The 22,535-nt window shown below is 40.0% G+C and overlaps 1 protein-coding gene across 3 annotated transcripts in view; it reads left to right on the top strand.

Annotated features, from left to right (window-relative positions):
• Nucleotides 1–22,535, top strand: part of mef2aa (myocyte enhancer factor 2aa) — a 103,596-nt gene that overhangs the window by 74,998 nt on the left and 6,063 nt on the right. Inside the window, exons 4-7 of one of the 3 annotated variants that reach the window (XM_028450756.1) lie at nt 4,746–4,877; nt 6,626–6,815; nt 8,449–8,511; nt 20,138–20,322. In XM_028450756.1, coding sequence (XP_028306557.1) covers nt 4,746–4,877; nt 6,626–6,815; nt 8,449–8,511; nt 20,138–20,322 — 570 coding nt within the window. Of the gene's footprint in view, nt 1–4,745; nt 4,878–4,944; nt 5,080–6,625; nt 6,816–8,448; nt 8,512–20,137; nt 20,323–22,535 lie in introns of all 3 variants that reach the window. The other 2 variants (XM_028450754.1, XM_028450755.1) reach the window with 2 other exon arrangements.

The following is a 22,535-nucleotide window of genomic DNA, read 5'->3' as shown; positions in this document are numbered from 1 at the left end:
TTTTTACCAATTTTTGTGGTTTTTGTGGCTCTCCCCTTTATTCCCCCTTTTAGATGGCTCTGTTCACCCCTCCCCCCTTCGCCAAATGGCTGAAACCGGTGGGTGCGGTCATACAAAACCCAGGACAGGCTTGTCGTGAAAGCAGATCAGCCCTTTCCGTCTCTGTGCATGTCTCCGTGCACGTCCGTGGCTGACCAGCGTAACCAAGATATTCCCTATAATGAGCAGCTTCTGCTTAAATGTGCAGGTTGAGATCAGATGTTTGGCTCCCAGGAGGAGAAAGTGCAGAGTGTAACTGGGTAAACACAGGCCTTTGACGAGCTGGGCTGAGCGGGTTGGGTTCAGTAAACAGGAAATGAAGCACCGAGGCATTTTCTGAGAATGAAAAGAATGTACCACAGGCTACGCTGGTCATTCATTATCCAAAGCACTTCTCTCCATCATCTCCTCTGGGGACTGTGGACACTTGTGTTTGTGTTTGTGTGGGAGTCTTCTTCATCCTCCTTTATTCTACCTTCACAGAGCAACAAAACACAAATCACTTTTTCACAGCTCAAAATAGTAATATAAGATCCCCAATTGTCCTTTTTAAGGATCAATGATACCAAATGAGAGGCTCATCAAGCACTTTTCTGTTTTTATATATATATATATTTGTTTTTAGGTATTGTGGAGGATGTTTTTTTGGCTTCAAATTCCGGGTGGATCATCAAGACTGTTGGTCTTCCGAATTGTCAATCATTCTGACGTAAGGCCGTCGTACGTGCTCGTTCCTAGCTAGTTTTCGCTTGCTGCACATGTACTTTTTCAAGTGTTTATGCGTCTCGTTAGCTACGGTTTCAGCCATTCATTGAGGCTTGCCATTCTCACTGGATGCAAATCTTCTCGCGATGTTGACACCAACTTGTAAACAGAGCTGTGCACGAGGAAAACAGGGCTCATGCACTCTCTCTCGCACATGTTTAAAAGGCGTTCCCTCTTGGGAGCAGGTAGAGTGTTGCGCATGTGCATTTTTTCAAAAAGGGGAGAGGGCGTTTCTTTTCTAAACTTCAGGAAAATCCTCCTCCATAACTTAAAAAAAAAAAAACAACACATTTCCGTTTAATTTCTGTTTCACTACTCAGTACTCACGTTACTGTAATTAAGTTGCTTTTATGGATACTTGCACTTTTTTGAGTATATTTCTAAATCATTTTTACTTGTACTTAAGTGCATTCCAAAAGACTCAGAAGTACTTTATTTATCCCAGGGGGAAATGACTTTCTTACTGAGCCTGGATCATTTTACAGATGAAAAGAAGAAACACTAAACAAAGAAAAAGGAAAAGTACATCATTAAGTAAAATACTGCTAATTAATGATTAAATACAAGTGCACACATTAGAGTAGAAAAAATAATAACAATAATAATACAAATGTAAAAGATAATACAGATATGTACAAGAATCAAAAAGCTGTCAGGTTAAAGTGAGGCGTTGTAGTTCAGTAATTAGTTACATTTCTACACCCAACCGTTATTAAGTAAATTATCATTTTTTTGTGATTATTTTTTCATTATCTCTTGGTACGTTGAACATAATCCATATGTTCTAAGTTGTGCCAAAGTCCAGACACTTTCTATTGTTCAGGTTGTGGTTTCTACCTAATACATTGTTACCCACATGGAACATTTGGCATGGCACTGTTTTAGAGTTCATAAATGTAGCTATACAGTACGTAGAGCCTGAGACTTGAGTTCATTGATGTTATTTTATTTTTTTTTAAAAATTGTACATTTTGACAAAACTTTTATTTTATAGAGATGCCGTTTTAGAAAATAAATTAGGTTCCAATTGTGATAGATCTGGTCTCTTCCTTTTGAAGTTTCAACATGAAATGTTCACTGTATGTAAGGGAACTGTAGCAAGATTTATTAACAACAGTAAACATGGGTGGGGTGAAAGTAACTAGTAACTTGTACTTTGAGTACTATTTAATTGAGCTACTTCTTATTTGTACTTGAGTATTTTATGAATGTCTTGTTTGTTGTAGTCTTTACAACTCTGCGTTAATAAGGTTTATAACTATTGTTACTAATCTCATATCTGCCCACTGTTTTTGCTGAAATAACGTGAGACTAAGTGTGAGATTTGACGTGTGTAAGTTTGCTAAAGGCAAACACATTAAACCACGCGTTTTACAGTGAAAAATATGGAACAAATGTGTATTATTGTCCCGAAACATTTCAGGTGATGGTTTAGTATCTGTCATAAAGCTCTTCTCATTTGAACTCTATCATGTTTTGTCAAATTTTGCTGTAGAATTGACATTTCCATCAAATTGCTCACCTCTTTTCAGGAAAGAAGTGCCTGAAAAATGTGTGAAATTGTCCCAAAATATTCATGTGTGGGTATATGGCAATTTTTTCTTGTTTTTGTTTAAAAACAACAAAAATTAAACAAACAATATTGCCATTTGGGTCAATGACAGGTAAGGATTACATGATATTTCATAAAATAAGCATCATCGGGCAAGGTTTGCATGACTATTATGATAGATATAAAAATAGAAAGCAGAAATAAATGTGAATATATTTAGTAATTTTAACGATTTTTTCCAGACAGTCGCACCACATGATATTTGGACACTTTGAATAACAGAATAAATTACAGAAGTCATTTAGTAACAAAAAAATTTAAAAAATCTAAGTGAGCACATATATACTATATATTTTGAATTTTTTTATGCAATTAAACCTTGTTTTAACTTAGGGAAATGCAGTTAGACAGAATATTTAAATAGCACGTCATTGACCCATTTCCGTTTCAGGGCGTGAAATCTGATATTTCCGTCTGTTGTTTTTATAAATGTAACATATGATCAGCACTGGGTTTACCACACTGGCTGCAGTGATCAAAGTATGTCAGTTTGTCAAAATATGGAGCTGTAGTTAAAATAACACACACACACACACATATAGTCAGATCTCATTAGTGTGTGTCGATCCCTCTCCTCTGACCCTCTCCTCCACTGGAGTCACTGACCTTCCTACAGAGTGTGTGTGGGGGTTGTGGTGGTCTGTGGACCTGCAGGGGCCTGATGGACGGGCCGTGAGGGCCACACATAAATCATCATGTCTTCATATAATTGGCTGTCTGTCACACACTGTCAGCGAGTGTTGCTAACACCAGCATTCAGAGACGTATTGAGCAGCAGAGGATCTCCAGTGTTGGTGTAAGCTAAAGCTAACAGTGACACGTCCATTTATGGCAATCAAAACAAATAAAAATAAAGCTCTATTTTCACAGGAAAAAAAAAGGTGTGTCAATTTCAGGAGCTAGTTTGATCTCAAACAAGCTGGATCCGAAGAAGAAAAAACTGCTCTTTGAACGTCATAGTGAGCTAAATCATCCAATGGGCTAAAGGTTCTGGACGGTCTTGGCTTTGATATGCTAAGGGTGGACTGTGTGGGCATAGAACCCTAGGGTTTAAATCCACTATAGGTCTTTAAATCCACTAAAGGTTTTTAAAAACCAAACAAGCGGTGAATACGTTGGACTATGTTGGAGATAGGACAGACACTTCCTTCCACGTGCGACTGTTGTCCTTCACGGGGCAGCCTGCCCTGACCTAATGTTCCCTCTCTAAACCAGGGGTTCTCAACCTTGGGGTCAGGACCCCATTCACAAGACAATAGGAGGGGGTCGCCAGATGCCTTCAAGAAATTAAGAATTTTTTCTGAACAGTTTGAGGCCATTTTTGCTTATTTTTAAACTTTTTCTGCAACTACACCAAACTTGTCAAATTTCAACCTATTTTCATCACTTTTTCTTGCCATATTTTTGCTCATTTTAATGCGTTTTTTTCTACATTACTCCTATTTCTACCACTTCATCAAATGTCAATTCCTTTTCTGCACCTTTTTTCTACTTTCAAGACATTTTCAGCACTTATCCCCTTTCTATCATTTTTCCACATTAATGTCACATAAGTTGACCCATTATTATTACTTTTAACCTCACCACTATATTTCATGGTTATTTTTGCCAATTTAACCCCATTCATGATTTTCCAGTTTAAACTAATTGTTAATACTTTTAAACTTTATACTTTTTTAAAATTCCATTTCACCACCTTTTCCACCATCTTTGGTCACTTTTAACCCATTTAATTTTTGATTAAAACAAGGGTTTACATCTTTAAGATATATAATATGGGCCAAATAATACTAAACTTCCTGGATAACTTTAGATATTATTCAGATGAATAAATAAATGTGGTTATCATAGATTCATAGAACAATGGACCATCATTTTACTGACTTTATGGATGGGTCCCAAAAAGATCTCCCCTTTATCCCCCCTTATAGATGGCCCTGTCTCCACATGACTGGTTCTTAGTGTTCATGTCTGTGTTCAACCACCTTTAGGTACAGTGGGGGTCCCCGGTTTCTGTTATCTTTATTTTGGGGGTCAGAGGCTGAAAAGGTTGAGAACAACTGGTGTAAATCAGTAACAAACAAGTTCATTTATTGGGTCTTTTAAATGTTGTTACTGTCAAGGCGTTTGTGCTGCTGATGCTGTTAATTGCCATTAGCTTCTGCATTGTTCTCTGTCCTGATAGACCTGTCATCAAATGGCACAATGTTGCTCATATTCAGAGTAGACAACTTGTGTTACAAACAAGTGTACTACTGAATATTTCATTTAAATAAAGTTTATCGACATCTTGTTCGTGTTTCTTTACAATTGTGTAATTTCCTTTCAGAAATTGAGAAACAAAGGCCATAATGACTGTGCTAGTCCTGAGCCCGAGGACTGTTTCGGGCACAGCCCCCTCATGGACGACCATTTCGGCAAACTAAGCGAAGACAGTGATTTAATGTACAAGCGCTGTGGTGTAAGTACTTCCTTTGTCTCCTGCTGTTTTGTGTTGATTCCTGTCTTTATGTCGATGTTCACTGCAGGCGCTAAACAAGAAAGAACACAGAGGTTGTGATAGCCCGGATCCCGATGCCTCATATGTCCTCACTCCTCACACTGAAGAAAAGTATAAAAAAATTAATGAGGAGTTTGATAATATGATGAGAAATCATAAAATCGTAAGTACTGTCAATGCAACGCTTTTTGCTTGGCTTTGTGGCACAAAAAAGGACTTTGGCTTTTTTTTTTTTTCTCTCACTTTTCTCCACTTTTTTGTCGTTGTCCGGCTTTAAATCTTTGGGTTTTTTTCTTTCTGAAACTCTTATTAACCACCATCCAATCGACACCTTCCTCCAGGATTGGGGTCAATTACATTTTTTAATTGAAATTACGTTTTCAATTACCCATGCCTAATTACATCAGTTACGGTGGCTCACAGTTTTTTTTAATCTATCTTTATAACTAAAATTACAATTATAAATTTTCCCCTGTAAGTCAATTGCAGTTGCATTCTCAATTACTAAAGTTAAATTCCAATTAATCACAATTACTGAGCCTTTAATAAATCAGCTCATAAAACGTAACCTCCCTTTTGTGTTAGCTTTCTGTTAGCATCTCTTATGATAACAGGTCAGTTTGGCCCATGTCTTAAATCAGCTGTAAAATACACTAAAAAATATTATCTATCATCTAATTTGTTTCTCACATCTTGGTTCCCGTGTTAGGCTTCCTAATCAATGAACATATTGGTATTAACAGTTTTGATTTGGGCGTCTGAGCCTTTTTTATGTCAGTATAACCCAAGCTTGATATGAACTGTAACATGGTTCCCCAGTTTTACGTTGAATTATAATTGACAATTTTTATAGAATTTCCATAGCAATAACAATTACAAAGTCAATTATTTAAGCTATATTACAATTTAATTATGATTATGACTTTAACTGACCCCAACCCTGCCTTCTTCACATTTTCTTTGTTGCTGATATTTTTTGGCACGCCCTGAACATTTCATTAACAGGTGAAATGCTGCATGCCTTCGTTAGCAATGATGACGCACACTTATAGACGTCCTTATTCAACCAATGTCATGTTATGTTTGCACTGATTAAATTTCAAAGCACTTTAATGTCTTTTTTGAATGCATAAATGCTACTAAGTTGTATTTTCTTCTTATCTTCCTCAAATACAATCACAGTTAAACTGTTTTCTCTGGTTCTAATAATGTGTCAGCCTATTACTCCAAACCAGGGTTGGGGTCAATTATAATTGTAATTGTGTAATTGAAAATTAATAAAGATTATGACGTATATAAAATTGTAATTCGAATTGAAAATTATGTTGTAATTGTAATTGAATTGTAATGAACTGAGTTCAGATCCTTTCCTCAGACACTTTGTTAATGATGGTAGTCAATAACATATTAATAGTGATCATGCACTACTGATATTTGTGGTTTTAATTCCAGCTTGTTTCATACAGTGTGTGCGATGCCAAAGTAAAACTGTGTATTCTGTTGTGTTGTGTATGTGCTTTAATACAGACCATTGTTTTCACACTGTTACTGACAAATGACTGTTGATTGTCGTGTGCTGTCAGTCTAATGTTATTCTTCACTTCATATAATAATAATGTTATTTAGATGAATTTGACTGTTTCAGTTTGAGTTATTGGACATTTGTCATTCAGGCTGTTAATATTTGTCTTCTTGTGTTTCTCCTCCAGCCCACGGCGTTGCCACAGCAGAACTTCTCCATGCACGTAGCCGTGCCCGTGTCCAACCCTATCGCCATGTACCAGGGGGGAGGAGCCTCTCTGAGCGACATCGGGATGCTGTCCCCGTCACAGACCGCTCTGCACAGGAACGTGGGCTCCAGCGGAGGCCCGCAGAGGCCCACCAGCACGGGTAGTGCAGGTTAGTGGAGAATCCACCAGAATCACATCAGAAAGCTGGTTTACATGTGATAAATATAGTATTCACAACCTGGTAACGCAAAAGGAAAAACATTTTAGGCTGATTGGTTGTCCTTTACGTCCAAGGACAGGGGTCACCAAGGGGGGTAACGAGAACATCTTTCACCTATGAGCTCCATCTAAAATCTGATTAATTTGATGACAGTAGACATTGCATTAGTATAGTTGAATACTTTTGCACTTCATATAGTTTTTCCATTCAATTAAAGAACTTTAACTGTTTACGTGATTGTTAAATCACATAAAAAACATGTTTCTATTAGTTAAAAGTAGTTATAGTGACAGGTAAAAAAACAGGAACATGACGATTTGCTTTGTCCTATTACAGGGTCTGTCGGTCCCTATCTCCGGCTCACACTGGGCACTAGGTGGGGGTACACCCTGGACAGGGCGCCAGTCCATCACACACAATACACAGACAGACAACCACTCACATTCACTCCTACGGGCAATTTAGAGACTCCGATCAACCAAACAGTCATGTTTTTGGATTGTGGGAAGAAGCCAGGAAGGCAGACATGCTAACCACTAAGCCACCGTGCACCCCAAACATGAAACAATTATAGAAAACTAAAAGAAAAGAAGTGCTGCTTAAGTATTTTCTACCTTTTTAAGTTATTTCTAGTCATTTTCCATTATCTTTACCTCTAATTAAAGTGAAACCATGAAATGTTAGTATTTTTCGAAGATATCGAATTGGTAGCCCTTCAAATTATTCAGTAACTTTGAAGTAGCTCATGGTTTCAGAAGGGTTGGTGACCCCGTCCAAGGAGAACCTCTTACCAATGACTTCTATTTGTGAGTAATAACAGAACATAAACTACTTGAATAAAGAAGAGGTTTCATTATAGTTTTCAGAAAAACATGCTTTTGTTTTATATTCACGGAAAATCTTGTGTCTATAGTTCTTCTATCCATGATTTACTCTCTAACTTCAGCCATCAGAACGTCAGCCATGCACTGTTTAAGGGAGAGTAAAGGTCCCTTAGGAGAGCTCGTCTTCTCTGCTTCATTGTCTACTACCAAACCTCAGAGTTGGAACTGTCGCCACCTGTGATCAAAGATTTTTTTGGGGTCACAACTGTTTTTATCCTCTGTCGATAAACAAAAGAGATCTTTAACTTTTCCTGGTTTTTATAGAGCAACCAAAAGCAGCACAGGTTCATCATCATTGTGACTGAAAAAGCTGCTAAATTATCTAAAAAGCTGCTAAATGATCTGAAAAGCTGCTGAGTGATCTAAAAACTGTTAAATGATCTAAAAGAGCCACTAAATGATCTAAAACGCAGTCTGAATGCTTCACTCCAATAGAAAACAATGAGATGTTTACAGGCAGTGTGACATCATCAATCACGTGATTTGAAGATGGAGGAACACAGGCTCTAAAACTGTAAACTAATCCCATTTTTAAAAGGCTATTAAACAAATATGGTGCGTAATAATGTGTTTTGTAAGACATAGATCTCCTAATAAGTAAATTTAAAAGATTTTAGGCCACATTTGTAAAAACAGTGGAGGATCCCTTTCAAGAGTCCAGCAGATGGTTAATCCTGTCACTCTGTGCATCTCGTCAGGTGAAATGCTGGAAACCACAGAACTTTTGGTGCAGAATGAGGCGGGCTCCTCCAGCCCAGTGGGTAAGTCCTCAGGTCTCTGCTGCTGCTTGGTACTTGAACTGTAGCATTTAGTTTACTTTTGCTAACAGTTGCAGAGATGTGTCTCCCTGTCTCTGGTGTGACTATGTTTTTTGCATGCCAAGCAAACACTGGTGGACTCTCATGCTTGTTTAATGGATGGTTGATAGAATCACACACACGCACACTGTGGGGTGTTGAACTTGCAAGCGTTACGCACTCAGTGTTCTATCTGCGACTCTGGCAGAGGAACAAACGCGGCGTTTCCGTCAAGCTCATCACCTCCATAAAAACGTCCCCTCTCCTCTTTCTTACCGACAGGTGCGTTTGCCCCTACCCCGCTGAGCTGGCCTGCCTTAAAAGGCCGGACGGGTCTGTGAGATGCTGGACCATGAGCGTAACCTTGCTGGCATTCAGGCCATGTGACTCACTAAGTCCTCTGTACACAATGAGCTGAGACTGTCAGAGCTGAAATGTTCTGAGTGACGCTCGGAGGCAGGTGGAGCTTCAACTGGTTCATGTTTCTGTGGAGATGCTTCATGTAACACACACCTCACTCTCTCCGGTAATGATCCCTTATGATAAGCATGACGGACGTGCTTTAGTTCAGGGGTTCTCAACCTTGGGGTTGCAAGACACTGGCAGGGTGTCCCCAGATGCCTTCAAGAAACTAATTAATATTTAACAATTTCAGCCCAGTTTTGTTTACCCTTTGTTTGCAACGCCACCAAACTTGCTATATTTAAATTTAAATTTTCATCACTATTTATTGCCATATTTTTGCTCCTTTTAATGTATTTTTGCAACTTTACTTCCATTTCTGACACTTCTCCATCAAATTTGTATGCCTTTTCTACACATTTTCACTTCTAAATTACTTATATGACCCATTCTTGTCACTTTTAACTTCTTTTCACCATATTTCATGCTTATTTTTGCCGATTTATCCACATTCTCGATTTGTCATGCCCTTTACTAGCTAACTTTTAATCAATTTCTGTGGTTTTTAAAATCATATTTCACCACTTTTACCATCATCATTTCTGATTACCATAAGACTGTTTTTCAATGTTCATGTCTGTGTTCAACCACCTTCAGGTACAGTGGGGGTGTTCGGTCTCTGGAACCTTTATTTTGGGAGTCCCTGGGTGAAAAGGTTGAGAACCACTGTTTTAGTTGATCTGTCACTCATCGTATTTAGTGGCAGACTGAGCTTCTTTTTGCATTTCATTTTGACTAAAGGTTTGGGTTGGTTTTGGGCGTGGTTGCAGTTTAGATTCTGTGCAAGGTGGTGTTAGAGCTGTTTGCAGCTGTTCTTTGTACCACAGGCAGGACAAGCATCTCCAGGCTTCATGTCAGACCACCATTGTTGACATACTTCTGATTTTTAACAAGTAGCTGCTGTAAACACAGAGCAGACGAACCATGTGTCACACGGTTCATCTTTACTGGATCATTTTTATGAAGTTAAAAACTCAGTTTATTTTTTTTTTGGGGAAAGAAAAACCTTCGGGTCTTTATCTGGTTTAAAGTTAGTGATCAGTTTGTGTGAATGTTCTGTAGTGCAGGTTATCCATGTTCAGCGCCACTGTTAAGACGACTGGCAAAATTTCCTGGCAAAACAAGCATCAGCTGTTTCTTTCTTTCTTTTTTTTTTTTTAAATTAGCCATCTGTTGTTATTGAAAAATTCTTCCAGAGCTTTTACACCCCAAAAAAAACCAGCAACCCTGAAACTGAATCATCCTAATTTCTTATTTCTTATTCTATAGAATCCAGTTTAAAGTCCATTGTGTAGCTGAGCAGCTGATTGATCACCTTCATACAAGCTGCACAAGAGCCACAGTGATGGTTCACTTCTTCCATTTAGTGTCTCCCTTTTTTTCATTTTGGGTTGTTAGAGTTTGTCTTTGGAATCAGTGGGAGATTCAGTTGGGATCATATTAACTTTTCTGTTTCCTTTGAGGAAAAAGGCGTAATTTTCAGTTGTTCTGTTTGGATACTTTTGTTTTTTTGTGATCACTGGGTTTCAGGTTGTTTCAGGGGAAACGTAACAATTGGGGGCTTGTCCGGATATAATCGCTGAACCTTTCACAATCAAAGTTTTAGACACAAAACATGATCTATTACCATGTTTTTAATGCATTACAAACAAGTCGAAATCAGCCAACTTTATACTGTATGTGCTAAGCCTCCACTCAGAGGATTTAACGCCACAAGCGAATGTTGGAAATTTGAGAAAACCTCAGGAAATGTGAGTGAAATGTCCTGTCTGAAGGCTGCTGTTTTGTGATTTATTTTTAAAGAATTGCATGAATTTCCCAGAAATCTGAAGTTTATGTCAGAATTGCATTTTAGTAAATTATTTTTGTTGGTTTAATCTTTTTTTTAATGAGCAGGTACGGTAAATAAAACCAGAAACACAGTTTTGATCAATGTTGGAAATTTAGCTTTTTAACCCAGGGTTTCCACTGGATATGTCTCCACTGTGCCACGGCTCCGATCCGGTTTTGCTCCGCTGTCTGCCGTCCGACATTTTTTTTTTTTTAAAGTAGTGAATTACAATGACATATACAATAATAAAGTGCAGCAATATTCACAAACAAGTACAGATACAGACAGGCATGTATGTGGTTAATAGAGCCAGGGAAATAGATTGAATGACATATATCATTAGAAAAAATAATTTACAAAAAAGAGAAAAGAGAGAGAAAGGAGAGGAAACATAAATTAATAAAGATAAATAAATAACGATAAAGGGGTGACAGGGAAACACATTAACACTTTTCAGACATATATGTATGTATTACATTATTTAGTTTCACAGCTTTTTTTTTCGTTTATTACATGTTTTAAGGTATTAAAATATAAAGTTTTCTTTTTGTTGATGTTTTGTCCTAGCCACATTTTTTAGCTACAGCCAACAGAAAAGAGATAGTATGATTAAACATGATCTGATCTGTGTTTTATTTTGAAAAGTAACTGGATGTTTTAATGTTTAGTATGTGCTTAAATTCCTGTTTTACTGCATTTGCTCTGTGCTGAGTTGCTCTGTGCTCCGGAATCCGGCAGAAATAGAAGTTCCACCGGACCTGGTGGAAATTAACACATAGACTAAAGTGAAACGTATCAGAGACGTAATGCAGCAGACCCATATCCATTGGAAATTGGGGGTTAGTTTATCAAAAGTTGACAGAAACACATACATTGACAAATTTAGTTAAAAAGTTGTAGTTAGTGGCTAGTGAAATAGGAACCATGATTTCCTATGAAATGTAACAGAATTGAAACAAACTGTTACATGATGTTTATTAATTTTGAATTAGTTTTTCTGAATTAAATCATTCAGAATTAAAGTGTTTTACTTTGTGTTTACATAGTAATAGTCATACCTGAATTGAGTTTTGCATGGAAAACCAGTTTATTCGGCTTTAGTTAATTCCGCTTTAGCTCTGGGGGTTGGGAAGGTTCTGAGTGGACGGGGTGAACATGACGTATCACGCCGATCACGTCTATAGGGACAAACACACAACAAACATTTTAATGTCGGCTGTAACACAAAAGATCACACATGACAACTGTTTTCACCTTTATTTTGATTGTAGTTTTGAAGCAGCAGCTCAACAATAACACACTTTGGTCCACGGAGCGGAAAGGAGATTAGACTTAATCACCAGTAAATAAAGCCCAGTAAAACTCCGGAAAACAATAACTAGGAATAAATAGTTGCTCCCTGGTAAAGATAGTAGCTCTAACAACCATTACAATGATAAACTTGGTGATATTACAGCCTGTGCAGCAGTATTGTGACGCATTTACTCCATCTCCATCTCTCACCCATCCGATGAAGCTGTTCCCTTTGCTGATCTTCATGTGTGTAATAATTCCATGTGTCCGTGTTAATGTCTGCATGTTTATGCCTCCATCCATCCCCTTTTTTCATTATATCCATGTTTTTAAGGCTCTTATTAGATAGTGTCGGCTCTATTCCGGGCCACCATGTTGGATTATGTCGTCAACCAGTGCGTCATGTGCAGAACAACTGGAATTAACTTAAAGTGGAATTAAGTGTTGTTAACTGTTTACAAGAAAGTGGAATTATTTAATTCGGAATGAAAAATGGAATAAACCAGCCATCTACTGTAATTCGGAATTAAGCAGTGGCGTGCCGTGCATTTCACACCTAGGCCTTCAGTGATGTCCTACACTGAATGAATCCACCTCTTAATACCATTATTATGACACCATGTCTCTCTAAACCATACATTTATACAGAAACAAACATAGTCGAGTACAACTACTTTATTTCCGGAGCATTTAAAATCAATACATCCGTATTAACAATTAAGAGTAGTAAAGTAAAAGTTATATGATCGCTTGGATACTGTCACAACTTAAAAATAAAAGGCAATTAGTCTACAAAAGTCCACTAAACAGCACATTGTCGCACCCGTAAAGCAGTTTCATTCATTCATTTCCGACAGTGGTGAAATGGTGTAGCCTACTCCTTGAACGTCCACTTTGATATAGATTAAAGCGAAACAATTCAGTGAAGTCACAGGTGCGCCAGGTACCGGCACATTATGGGCTCTGTCTCAACGGTAAAGTGCAGGCTGCGCTCGGCGCGGCACGGCGCAGACCACCCCGCCAGACCGTCGAGACAGGGCTTACGAAATAAAATCACAAAAATATAGAAAAAAAAGCTTTGTACTCACCAAAACGACTATCCCCGCTTATTTGAACACAAAATCCATCCTCCTTTCTTTCCTCAATAAGTCTTCACTGACTGTTGTACAGTTTATCTGTTTGTCTCAGTTCCACCAACAAGTCTATCGACATGGAGGCTAGTGCTAAAAGCCGAGTCTCTCTGATCCTGTGAGCCAGGGATACCGCTCGTAGTTGCTGCTTTGAAAGTGGCGCACAAACCCTTCTCCTGGCTGGGACAGGTTAGCTAGCGCGGAGGTTGGACGACCTATCCTCACAAAATCAAGTTTTTCTTGAAAGGTCCGTCTTGAAAATGGCGTTGCATGTATATTCAGCGACCAGGTCAATCTCTTCTCCTCCTTCAGCCATTGTGGGTTGAAAAAAACAGCGAAATTAACGCAAATTAACGTTTTAGCTCGTTCGAGTTGCTAACGGGACACCAGCTTCCATTTGGTTAACGTCACTCTACTTTGCATAGCGCTGCCTCTCACTAGTGCGTATCCAATCAGAGGACGTGAACGTCAGAACGTGTCACGTTCAACGTGACACCTGCTAGCTGGCCCTGATGTCACCAACTCGAAATCTGATTGGTTCTCACAATCTGTCTGTTTCAGTTCATTTAAGTGTACAGGCGCCCCCACTGTTAATTCTGAAGGCCTCGGGAAGATTTTGTGGAGCCTGGCAACACGTGACAGCTCAAATATGATCGGATGAAAGCTATAAGATAAATATACAATCCTGGAAGCAGCGCAACCAAGAGGAAAGCTATGAAATGAAGAGAAAAGACTATGAGGAATAATTTAATACATATTTATGAAAAAAATATATTAAAATGAAATTTATTTTCTGATGATGTTTAGGCCAGCAGAGAAGGCCTTGCTGGCCCTGATGGCCCACCACTGGAATTTGTTTGGAATTAAATTAGCATTAGAAATTAGGTGTCAGGTTAAAGAGGAATTAACTTTTATTCCATTATAAAGAGGAATTAAAGCTCCCATGTAAACGTGGCCAGTGTTACATGTTGAAACATTTCCTACCTTTTGAAGTGGCTGCTATAGTTTTCCTTACCCTTTAATTAAAGTGAAACTGTGGAAAGTTGGTATTTAAAAATGTACATATTAAGATGTAGCCCTTCGGATTTTTGTGTATGTTTGAAGTTGCTCAGTTTCAGAAAGGTTGGTGACCCCTGCCTTAGGATATTTTTTTTTTCATTTTTTTTTTTTAGCACATAATTCAAAGAACACAAATAATTTAAAAACCAAGAAGAAGAAGAGGAGGTAGAAAACCTACAATGGCTTATTTTAAAGCCTCCACCTATATTTACAACCAAATAAATATCAATAAAAACCTACACACAGTTACTGATGACAAGATTTGAACAACAATTTTTTAAAATATATTTTTACTGACGTTGTAGATTAATTATTATTATTAAGCAAATGAGAAATGTTGATGTGTAAAACTTTTGCTGAGATTTGTCAATATTTCTGCCTAAAAGCTTTATGTTTTGAGACGCCGGCTTTTATTTGTTTTTGTGTAATTGTAAATTGTGATAAAGTGACACTCTGTAAAACTATTTTTAGGCTGTTGGACATTTAGCCTGCTTTCTTTCTCTGTCTTTTACTATTTTTGTAAAACGCTGCTTTCTTTCTGGTAGCGTTTGATCAAAGTGGAGCTGATTGTACGTATACTGTTGATTCAGCTGTGAGATACTATTGTGGACTCCTTAACTGTTTATTTGACCGTGAATTGTTGCTGAGTTTATCAGCAGAGGGAGAGCCTATTGTTCCATTATGTTTGAGGGCCTGAGGCTCCTGAAACGCACACACATTGTTTCATGGGAGTGTTGTGAACACAATGGAGCCGTCAGTAGCTTGTCGAAGTGTTACTGATACTGTTGATGCAGCACTGAAAGCATTAATCCTCTCATCCTCCTGTTGTTCTAATTCATATTTAGATTTGTTTTCTTTTGGTTTCCACAGTTTTTAAGAACAAAAAACAGAAATGGAATTAATAATATTGTTTTGATGCATTTGTCTGGAATTAACAGATCCACTTGCTCAGTGATCAAACTGAAAACTAAAGCAAGCAGGAAGAATCCATGAAGTTGTGTTTATTAATTTTTTAGGGATTCGCGGTTTCGTGTGTGTGTGTTGACCTTTTTAAAATGCTTTTTTGCTTTTTAAATTAGCACAAAGTGGAAGTGCAGATAACAGAGAAGTGGATTCTTCAAACTGAAAGCAGTAGACTAATACTTTACTACAGCTGTACTAACTGTCCTTTGCCCTGGGAGTAAATATAAAACATGTAATCTGGGTTGTTTTGATTTACTGGTTAGAAATGTTCAATATTAGCATTTTAGAAATCTTCCAGTCATCCTGATGCATTAGCGGCACCAGGATTTTGATTGTGAGCCCCAGAAAACCGAATAGGCCAACTGCACTTTTCTGGAGCGAGATGTCTGATGTATTTCGTGGGATCTGCTTTAGCCACTCTTCCAGTTTGGGGGTCACTGCCCCGAGTGCCCCGACAACCACGGGCACCAATGATGCCTTCACCCTCCAGGTTTTCTCCAGCTCTTCTCTGAGCCCCTGGTATTTCTCTAGTTTCTCATGTTCCTTTTTCCTGATGTTGAAGTCGCTTGGTATTGCTATGTCAACCACAACAGCTTTCCTCTGCTCTTTGTCCACCACCACAATGTCTGGTTGATTCGCCATTACCATCCTGTCCGTCTGTATCTGGAAGTCCCACAGGATCTTAGTTCGGTCATTTTCTACCACCTTTGGAGGTGTTTCCCACTTTGACCTTGGGGTTTCCAGCCCATACTCAGCACAGATGTTCCTGTACACTATACCAGTCACTTGGTTATGGCGCTCCATGTAAGCTTTCCCTGCCAGCATCTTACACCCTGCAGTTATGTGCTGGATTGTCTCATTGGCCTCTTTGCACAATCTACACCTGGGGTCTTGTCTGGTGTGGTAGATCTGGGCCTCTAATGCTCTGGTGCTCAAGGCCTGCTCCTGTGCAGCCATGATGAGTGCCTCTGTGCTGTCCTTTAGTCCGGCTCTGTCTAGCCATTGGTAGGATTTCCTGATATCCGCCACTTCAGTTATGTTTCGGTGGTACATCCCATGTAGGGGCTTGTCCTCCCATGACGAAACCTCCAGCACCTCATCTTCTGTTCCCCATTGTCTGAGACATTCACTGAGCACGTCATCAGTTGGAGCCTTGTCCTTGATGTACTTATGGATCTTGGATGTGTCATCCTGGATAGTGGCTCTCACACACTAGTCCTCAGCCTCCTTCCTTACGGCTAGCGTACAGTCTCAGGGTGCTGGATTTGGGGTGGAGCCCTCCGTGCATGGTTAGGAGCTTTCGTGTCTTAACATCTGTGGTCTGTATCTCATCCTATTATTCCTGCAGGGTATCTGATTACTGGCAGGGTGTAGCTGTTTCTTGCCCTGGACTTGTTCTTGCCATTGTGCTGGCTTCTTAGGACTTGCCTTACTCGTTGGAGGTATTTGGCCGTAGCTGCTTTCCTAGTCACTTCTTCGAGGTTGCCATTTGCTTGTGGGATTCCAAGGTACTTGTAACTGTCCTCAATGTCTGCTATTGTTCCTTCTGGGAGTGAGACCTCTTCTGTGTGGACTACATTCCCTCTCTTAGTCACCATCCGACCACACTTCTCTAGTCCGAATGACATCTCAAGATTCAAGATTCAAGATTCAAGGTTCTTTATTGTCAAATATGCCCCATGTTAAACATACAGCACAGATGAAATTGCAATCCCCCCCCCCAACCCCCAGTGCAAACCTGCAGTGCATAAAAAGAGCACTTAAAACACACAACAAACACACAAAAAAAAAACAACTGGCAATACTATACAACAAATAACTTAACTAAAGACATATGGACAACAAATAAAAAATAACGAACAACAATGAGGTAGAATGTGGATAAATTACTATGAGGTAGAATATAAATAAATTACAGTATTAATAATATAAACAGAGTGCAGATGAAGTTAAAAAAGTGAGGTAGTGTGCAAATAGCATAACAATACAATGACGGCTGTGCAGAGTTTAGGGTGCGTGAATTAGTGGAGCACGCAGGGGGTGGAGGTGGAGGGGGGTGATGCCAGGTCCTGTAGGGGCAGACTGTGGCAGGATGAAGGGGGGGGGGTGGAGGGCAGAGGGGGCAGAGGGGTGAAGGAGGGTAGACAACTGAGGGCAGAGGGTGGAAGGAGGCGGAGGGGGGATGGAGGCAGGGGCAGGAAAGGGAAAGGGGATGAGTGGACGAATGGGAGGGAGAGCAGGGAGGGAGTTGAGTCTCCTGACAGCCTGGTGGAATAAACTGTTCTTGAGCCTGCTCGTTCGAGCACGGAGACTCTGCAGTCTCCTCCCAGATGGCAGCAGGCTGAAGAGGCTGTAGGACGGGTGGGTGGGGTCACCTGCAATCCTGGTGGCTTTGCGGGTGAGACGTGAATTGTAAATGTCCAGAAGGGGGGGAAGAGAGACACCAATGATCTTCTCAGCTATTCTCACGATGCGCTGCAGAGACTTACGGCAGGACACGGTGCAAGCGCCGTACCACACGGTGATGCAGCTGGACATGATGCTCTCAATGGTGCCACTGTAGAATGTGTGCATGATGGAGGATGGGGCTCTTGCTCTCCTCAGTTTGCGGAGGAAGTAGAGGCGCTGATTAGCTTTTTTGGCCAGTGATGCAGAGTTGAGGCACCAGGACAGGTCTTCGGAGATGTGCACACCCAGGAACTTGGTGCTGCTCACCCTCTCCACTGCAGCACCGTCGATGGTCAGAGGAGCATGCTGGGTGTGCGTTCTCCTGAAGTCCACAACAATCTCCTTCGTCTTCTCAACGTTCAGATGGAGATTATTGTCCTTGCACCACGAGGCCAGCCTGCTCACCTCACTCCTGTAGATTGACTCATCGTTGTTGTTGATGAGACCCACCACAGTCGTGTCGTCCGCGAACTTAACGAAGAGGTTGGAGCTGGAAGATGGGGCGCAGTCATGGGTCAGCAGAGTGAAGAGTAGGGGGCTCAGCACACATCCTTGGGGGGCCCCTGTGTTCATCATGATGGTGCTGGAGGTGTTACTGCCGACCCGAACTGCCTGTGGTCTCCCTGTCAGGAAGTCCAGCAGCCAGTTGCACATGGGGGTGCTTAGGCCCAGGTTGTCCAGTTTGTGGATGAGCTGCTGCGGGATGATGGTGTTGAATGCTGAGCTGAAGTCGATGAACAGCATTCTGACGTGGGCGTCCTTGGTCTCCAGGTGGGTGAGGGCTGAGTGGAGGGCAGTGGAGATGGCGTCGTCGGTCGATCGGTTAGGCCGATATGCAAACTGGTAGGGGTCCAGGGTGGAGGGGAGGGCAGACTTGATGTGCTGCATGACCAGCTGCTCGAAGCACTTCATGAGGATGGGGGTTAGTGCGACCGGGCGGTAGTCATTGTAGCAGGATGGAGACGGCTTCTTGGGGACCGGGATGATGGTGGTGGCTTTGAAGCATGTGGGGACAACAGCTTGGCTCAGTGACGAGTTGAAGATGTCGGTGAGGACATCTGTGAGCTCCTCTGCACAGTCTCTCAGGACACGACCTGGGATGTTGTCGGGACCTGGCGCTTTCCGTGCATTTGTTCTCTGGAGGGATCGCTTCACGCTATCCCGGGAAAGCGTCAGTACCTGGTCGCCAGGAGAAGGTGGCGTCTTCTGTGCTGGGGTGCTGTTGTCTGCCTCAAAACGAGCAAAGAAGTTGTTGAGGTTGTTTAGCAGAGAGGTGGAGCTGTCACAGGTCTGCGGAGGGGGCTTGTAGTCCGTGATGGTCTGGACCCCCCGCCACAGGTTCCTGGTGTCTCTGCTGTCGGTGAACCGGTCTGCGATCCTCCTGGAGTATTTCCTCCTGGCCAATCTGATGCCTCGTGACAGGTTGGCAATGTCTGCGCTGTAGATCTATCTAGATGGTATGGATCAGTGAGTCTGTGTCTCGCTCATTCTTAGCGTACAGCTTGATATCATCTATGTAGAGGCGGTGACTGATGGTGGCCCCGTTCCTGTGTTGGTATCCATAGCCAGTCTTGTTGATTATTTGGCTGAAGGGGTTCAGGCCTATGCAGAACAGCAGCATCTCTTCTTGTCTTCCATTATTTATTTTTTTTTACTTTTTTATAAATAGTTCTCTTATTTTGAAGTTAACAGGAAGTTTAGTCAGTAGCACAATAGAGGGTCTCTGAAAATGTGTGATATTTAGCCTGAATGGATGTGTTGTAAATGTTTAATATAACACAATATATAACATTACATAGTATTAGCATGTGTTTCACATCTAACTCCCCAACTGTTGAGTATTTCTTTGGAAACGTTGGGTGTGAATTTTTCTCTTTTGCCTGGTGATAAGAAGAAGGGGAGTGTGAGCTCCTAAAATAACATGTGAACACTCATATACACAGTCTGAGAAAGGAAATGAGTAATGGACACAAGCATGAAGGTGTGAGTGTTGAGGGAGAATGTAGCACGTTGCTATTGTGTGCGTGTGTGCGTGTGTGTGTGTGTGTGTGTGTGTGTGTGTGTGTGTGCGCGCGTGTGTGTGTGTGTGTGTGTGTGTAAACATCTTATTGTCTTTTATAGCTGCAGCTTCTCTTTAAAGCAGTCACACTACATTTGTCAGCAAAAGCTTTGATGTAATCATTCACAATAAAAATAAAAGGCTCATCAATTTTAAAATGGACATTTTATTTTTGTAAATGTGCAGGATAATTATCCCGCTCTATTAAAACTTTCCCAGAGGGCTGGAAACACTTAGCGCAGCGTGCTGGAGCTGAAAAACACTGAGTTTGTGTTGATGAGAGCAAGTGTTGATGGTCACGCTCCGTGTTCTGATGATGTGTTTCTGTCGTTTCTGTCTCTACAGGAAACGGTTTTGCTAACCCGAGGGCCTCGCCGGGGCTCCTCAGCACGTCCAGTGGTAACGGCCTGGGGAAGGTCATGCCCACCAAGTCCCCGCCGCCCCCCACAGGGAACATGGGAATGGGGGTCCGTAAGCCAGACCTCAGGGTGGTCATACCTCCATCAAGCAAAGGAATGATGCCCCCGCTGGTGCGTACGCAGCACTACACACACACACGCATCACTGATTAAAACGTCTGCACCGCAGGTCCTCAAACATTTATTTATTACATCTTTAAAAGCAATGGTGGGGATTTGTTCCTCTGAGGAAAATGAACACGAGCATAAATCCACAGCACGTGTCAGAAAACTCATGGTTAGATAACTTTTTACACTTTGATGTCAAAATGAACACAAAGCCCGAGTTTGTTCTACAACTTTTATCAGAAGGTCACAGGAAGCGTGAGCGCCTGAAAGACACAAAGAGCACAAATCCATCATTGGATAAAAATACAGAGAAAAACACCAAGATAAACTTCAGTCTGTGAGACACTCGCCTTGTTCGCCTTATATTTACTTTTGGGGTCAAATACATTTTAAAATTACAATTACGTCTTATTATCCACCTTCAATTACAACTGAATCGCGATGACTGGCATATTTTCCAATTTAATTTCAAATAACAATTACAATTTTTCTCCTAAAAGTAAATTATAATTACGTTCAATTACAATTATTCACAATTACCGAGCCTTTGATAAAAAAACACATAAAATGTAACCTTGCTCTTGTGTTAGCTTTCTGTTAGCATCTCTAATGATAACGGGTCAGTGGAAAAAGTTGATCTGAAACATATTTTAATAATTATTAATTATGTATGTGTAAAACATAGAACTGTAACATGGTTCACCAGGTTTGCATTTAATTACATTATAAATGACAGTTTTTATAGAATTTCCATTACAATTACATTTACAAAGTCAATTATCTGAACCTAATTACAATTCTATTACTATTACAACAGCATGTCTTTTACAATTACAATTATAATTAATAATTGTTATTAATGATTATTTACACAATTATGATTATAATTGACCCCAACCCTGGTTGTTGTACATCTGAATTTTTTTTATCCCTAATCCCCCACAAACGACTGCTTGGTCAGTTATGTTTTACAATTTCTTCTTCAATTATCCATGTTCAATTACAACTCAATTACTGTGACCGTGATTTCTTCCAATCACAAATATTGTTTCCCCTGAAAGTCAATTACAAATGCACTCTCAATTACTAAAGTTAAATTACAGTTAATCACAACTACTGAGCCTTTAATAAAAAACCCTTATTAAACATAACCTTCCTCTTGTGTTAGCTTTCTGCTAGCATCTCTAATAATAACAGGTCAGTTTGACCCATGTCTTAAATGAGCTGTAAAATACACTAAAATATATTATCCATCATCTAATGTGTTTTTCATCTCTTGGTTACCTCGTTAGGCTTCCTAATCGATGAAAATATTGGTATTAATATTTTTAGTGTGAGTGACTGAGTTTTTTTTCCTTCACCTTACCCCGAGTTTTAATTATTTTTTAATTGGTAAAATGATCCTTAAGAGAAGTGACAGGTAAACTCTATATGAAACATATTTTAATAATTATTAACTACATATGTGTAAGACATAGAACTGTGACATGGTTCACCGGGTTTGCCTTTATTAAATTGTAAATGACAGTTTTTATAGACTTTTCATGCCAATTACAATTACAAAGTCAATTATCTGAACTCAATTACAATTCTAGTATGATTATAACAGTAACATATTTTTTTACAATTACAATTATAATTATAATTAAGTCATAATTGCAATTAATTACAAGTTACGCGAATACAGTTATAATTGACCCTGGTATGAACGCTTTGTGCTGCTAATGGGCCCAGTAGGGACCATGTTCTGTGCGATACATTTGGGGTTACTGTGTAAGATTCTCCTAAATCACCAATTAAACTCTGTGTTGCCATGTCTGCATGTGGAACACGGATCAGCACTGAAAGTTGGCTGGTTTGGTTGGTTTGGTCTGCAGACAGACAGGCTGTCATTAGGACACACTGTAATAGTATTAGATTAACGACAGCTCAGTGTGACTGAGAGTAGATAAAGACTTAATCAGAGGAGCAGAGGGTGAGCCTGATAAGATCTCATTGCCCTTGTCGTGTCTTCCTCCTTTTATTGATTAAGTGAGTATCAGATCCTGGTCTGGACTCAGCTTCTAAAGCAAGGATGGAAACAGGCTTCTTATGAATGTATGTGTGAGAAACATCAGTGATTATAACCAGAGGTCGAATTACTTTTAATTCCAGCAAGTTATTTTTCTCTTCCTTTTAAATAAAATGTTATGGTTTCATTTTTTTCAGACACATTT

The sequence above is a fragment of the Gouania willdenowi genome, chromosome 6 (assembly GCF_900634775.1).
Source record: "Gouania willdenowi chromosome 6, fGouWil2.1, whole genome shotgun sequence".
Lineage (NCBI taxonomy): Eukaryota > Metazoa > Chordata > Actinopteri > Blenniiformes > Gobiesocidae > Gouania > Gouania willdenowi.
The sequence above is the reverse complement of the archived record's forward strand: the minus strand, read 5'-3'. Positions and strand labels throughout refer to the sequence as shown.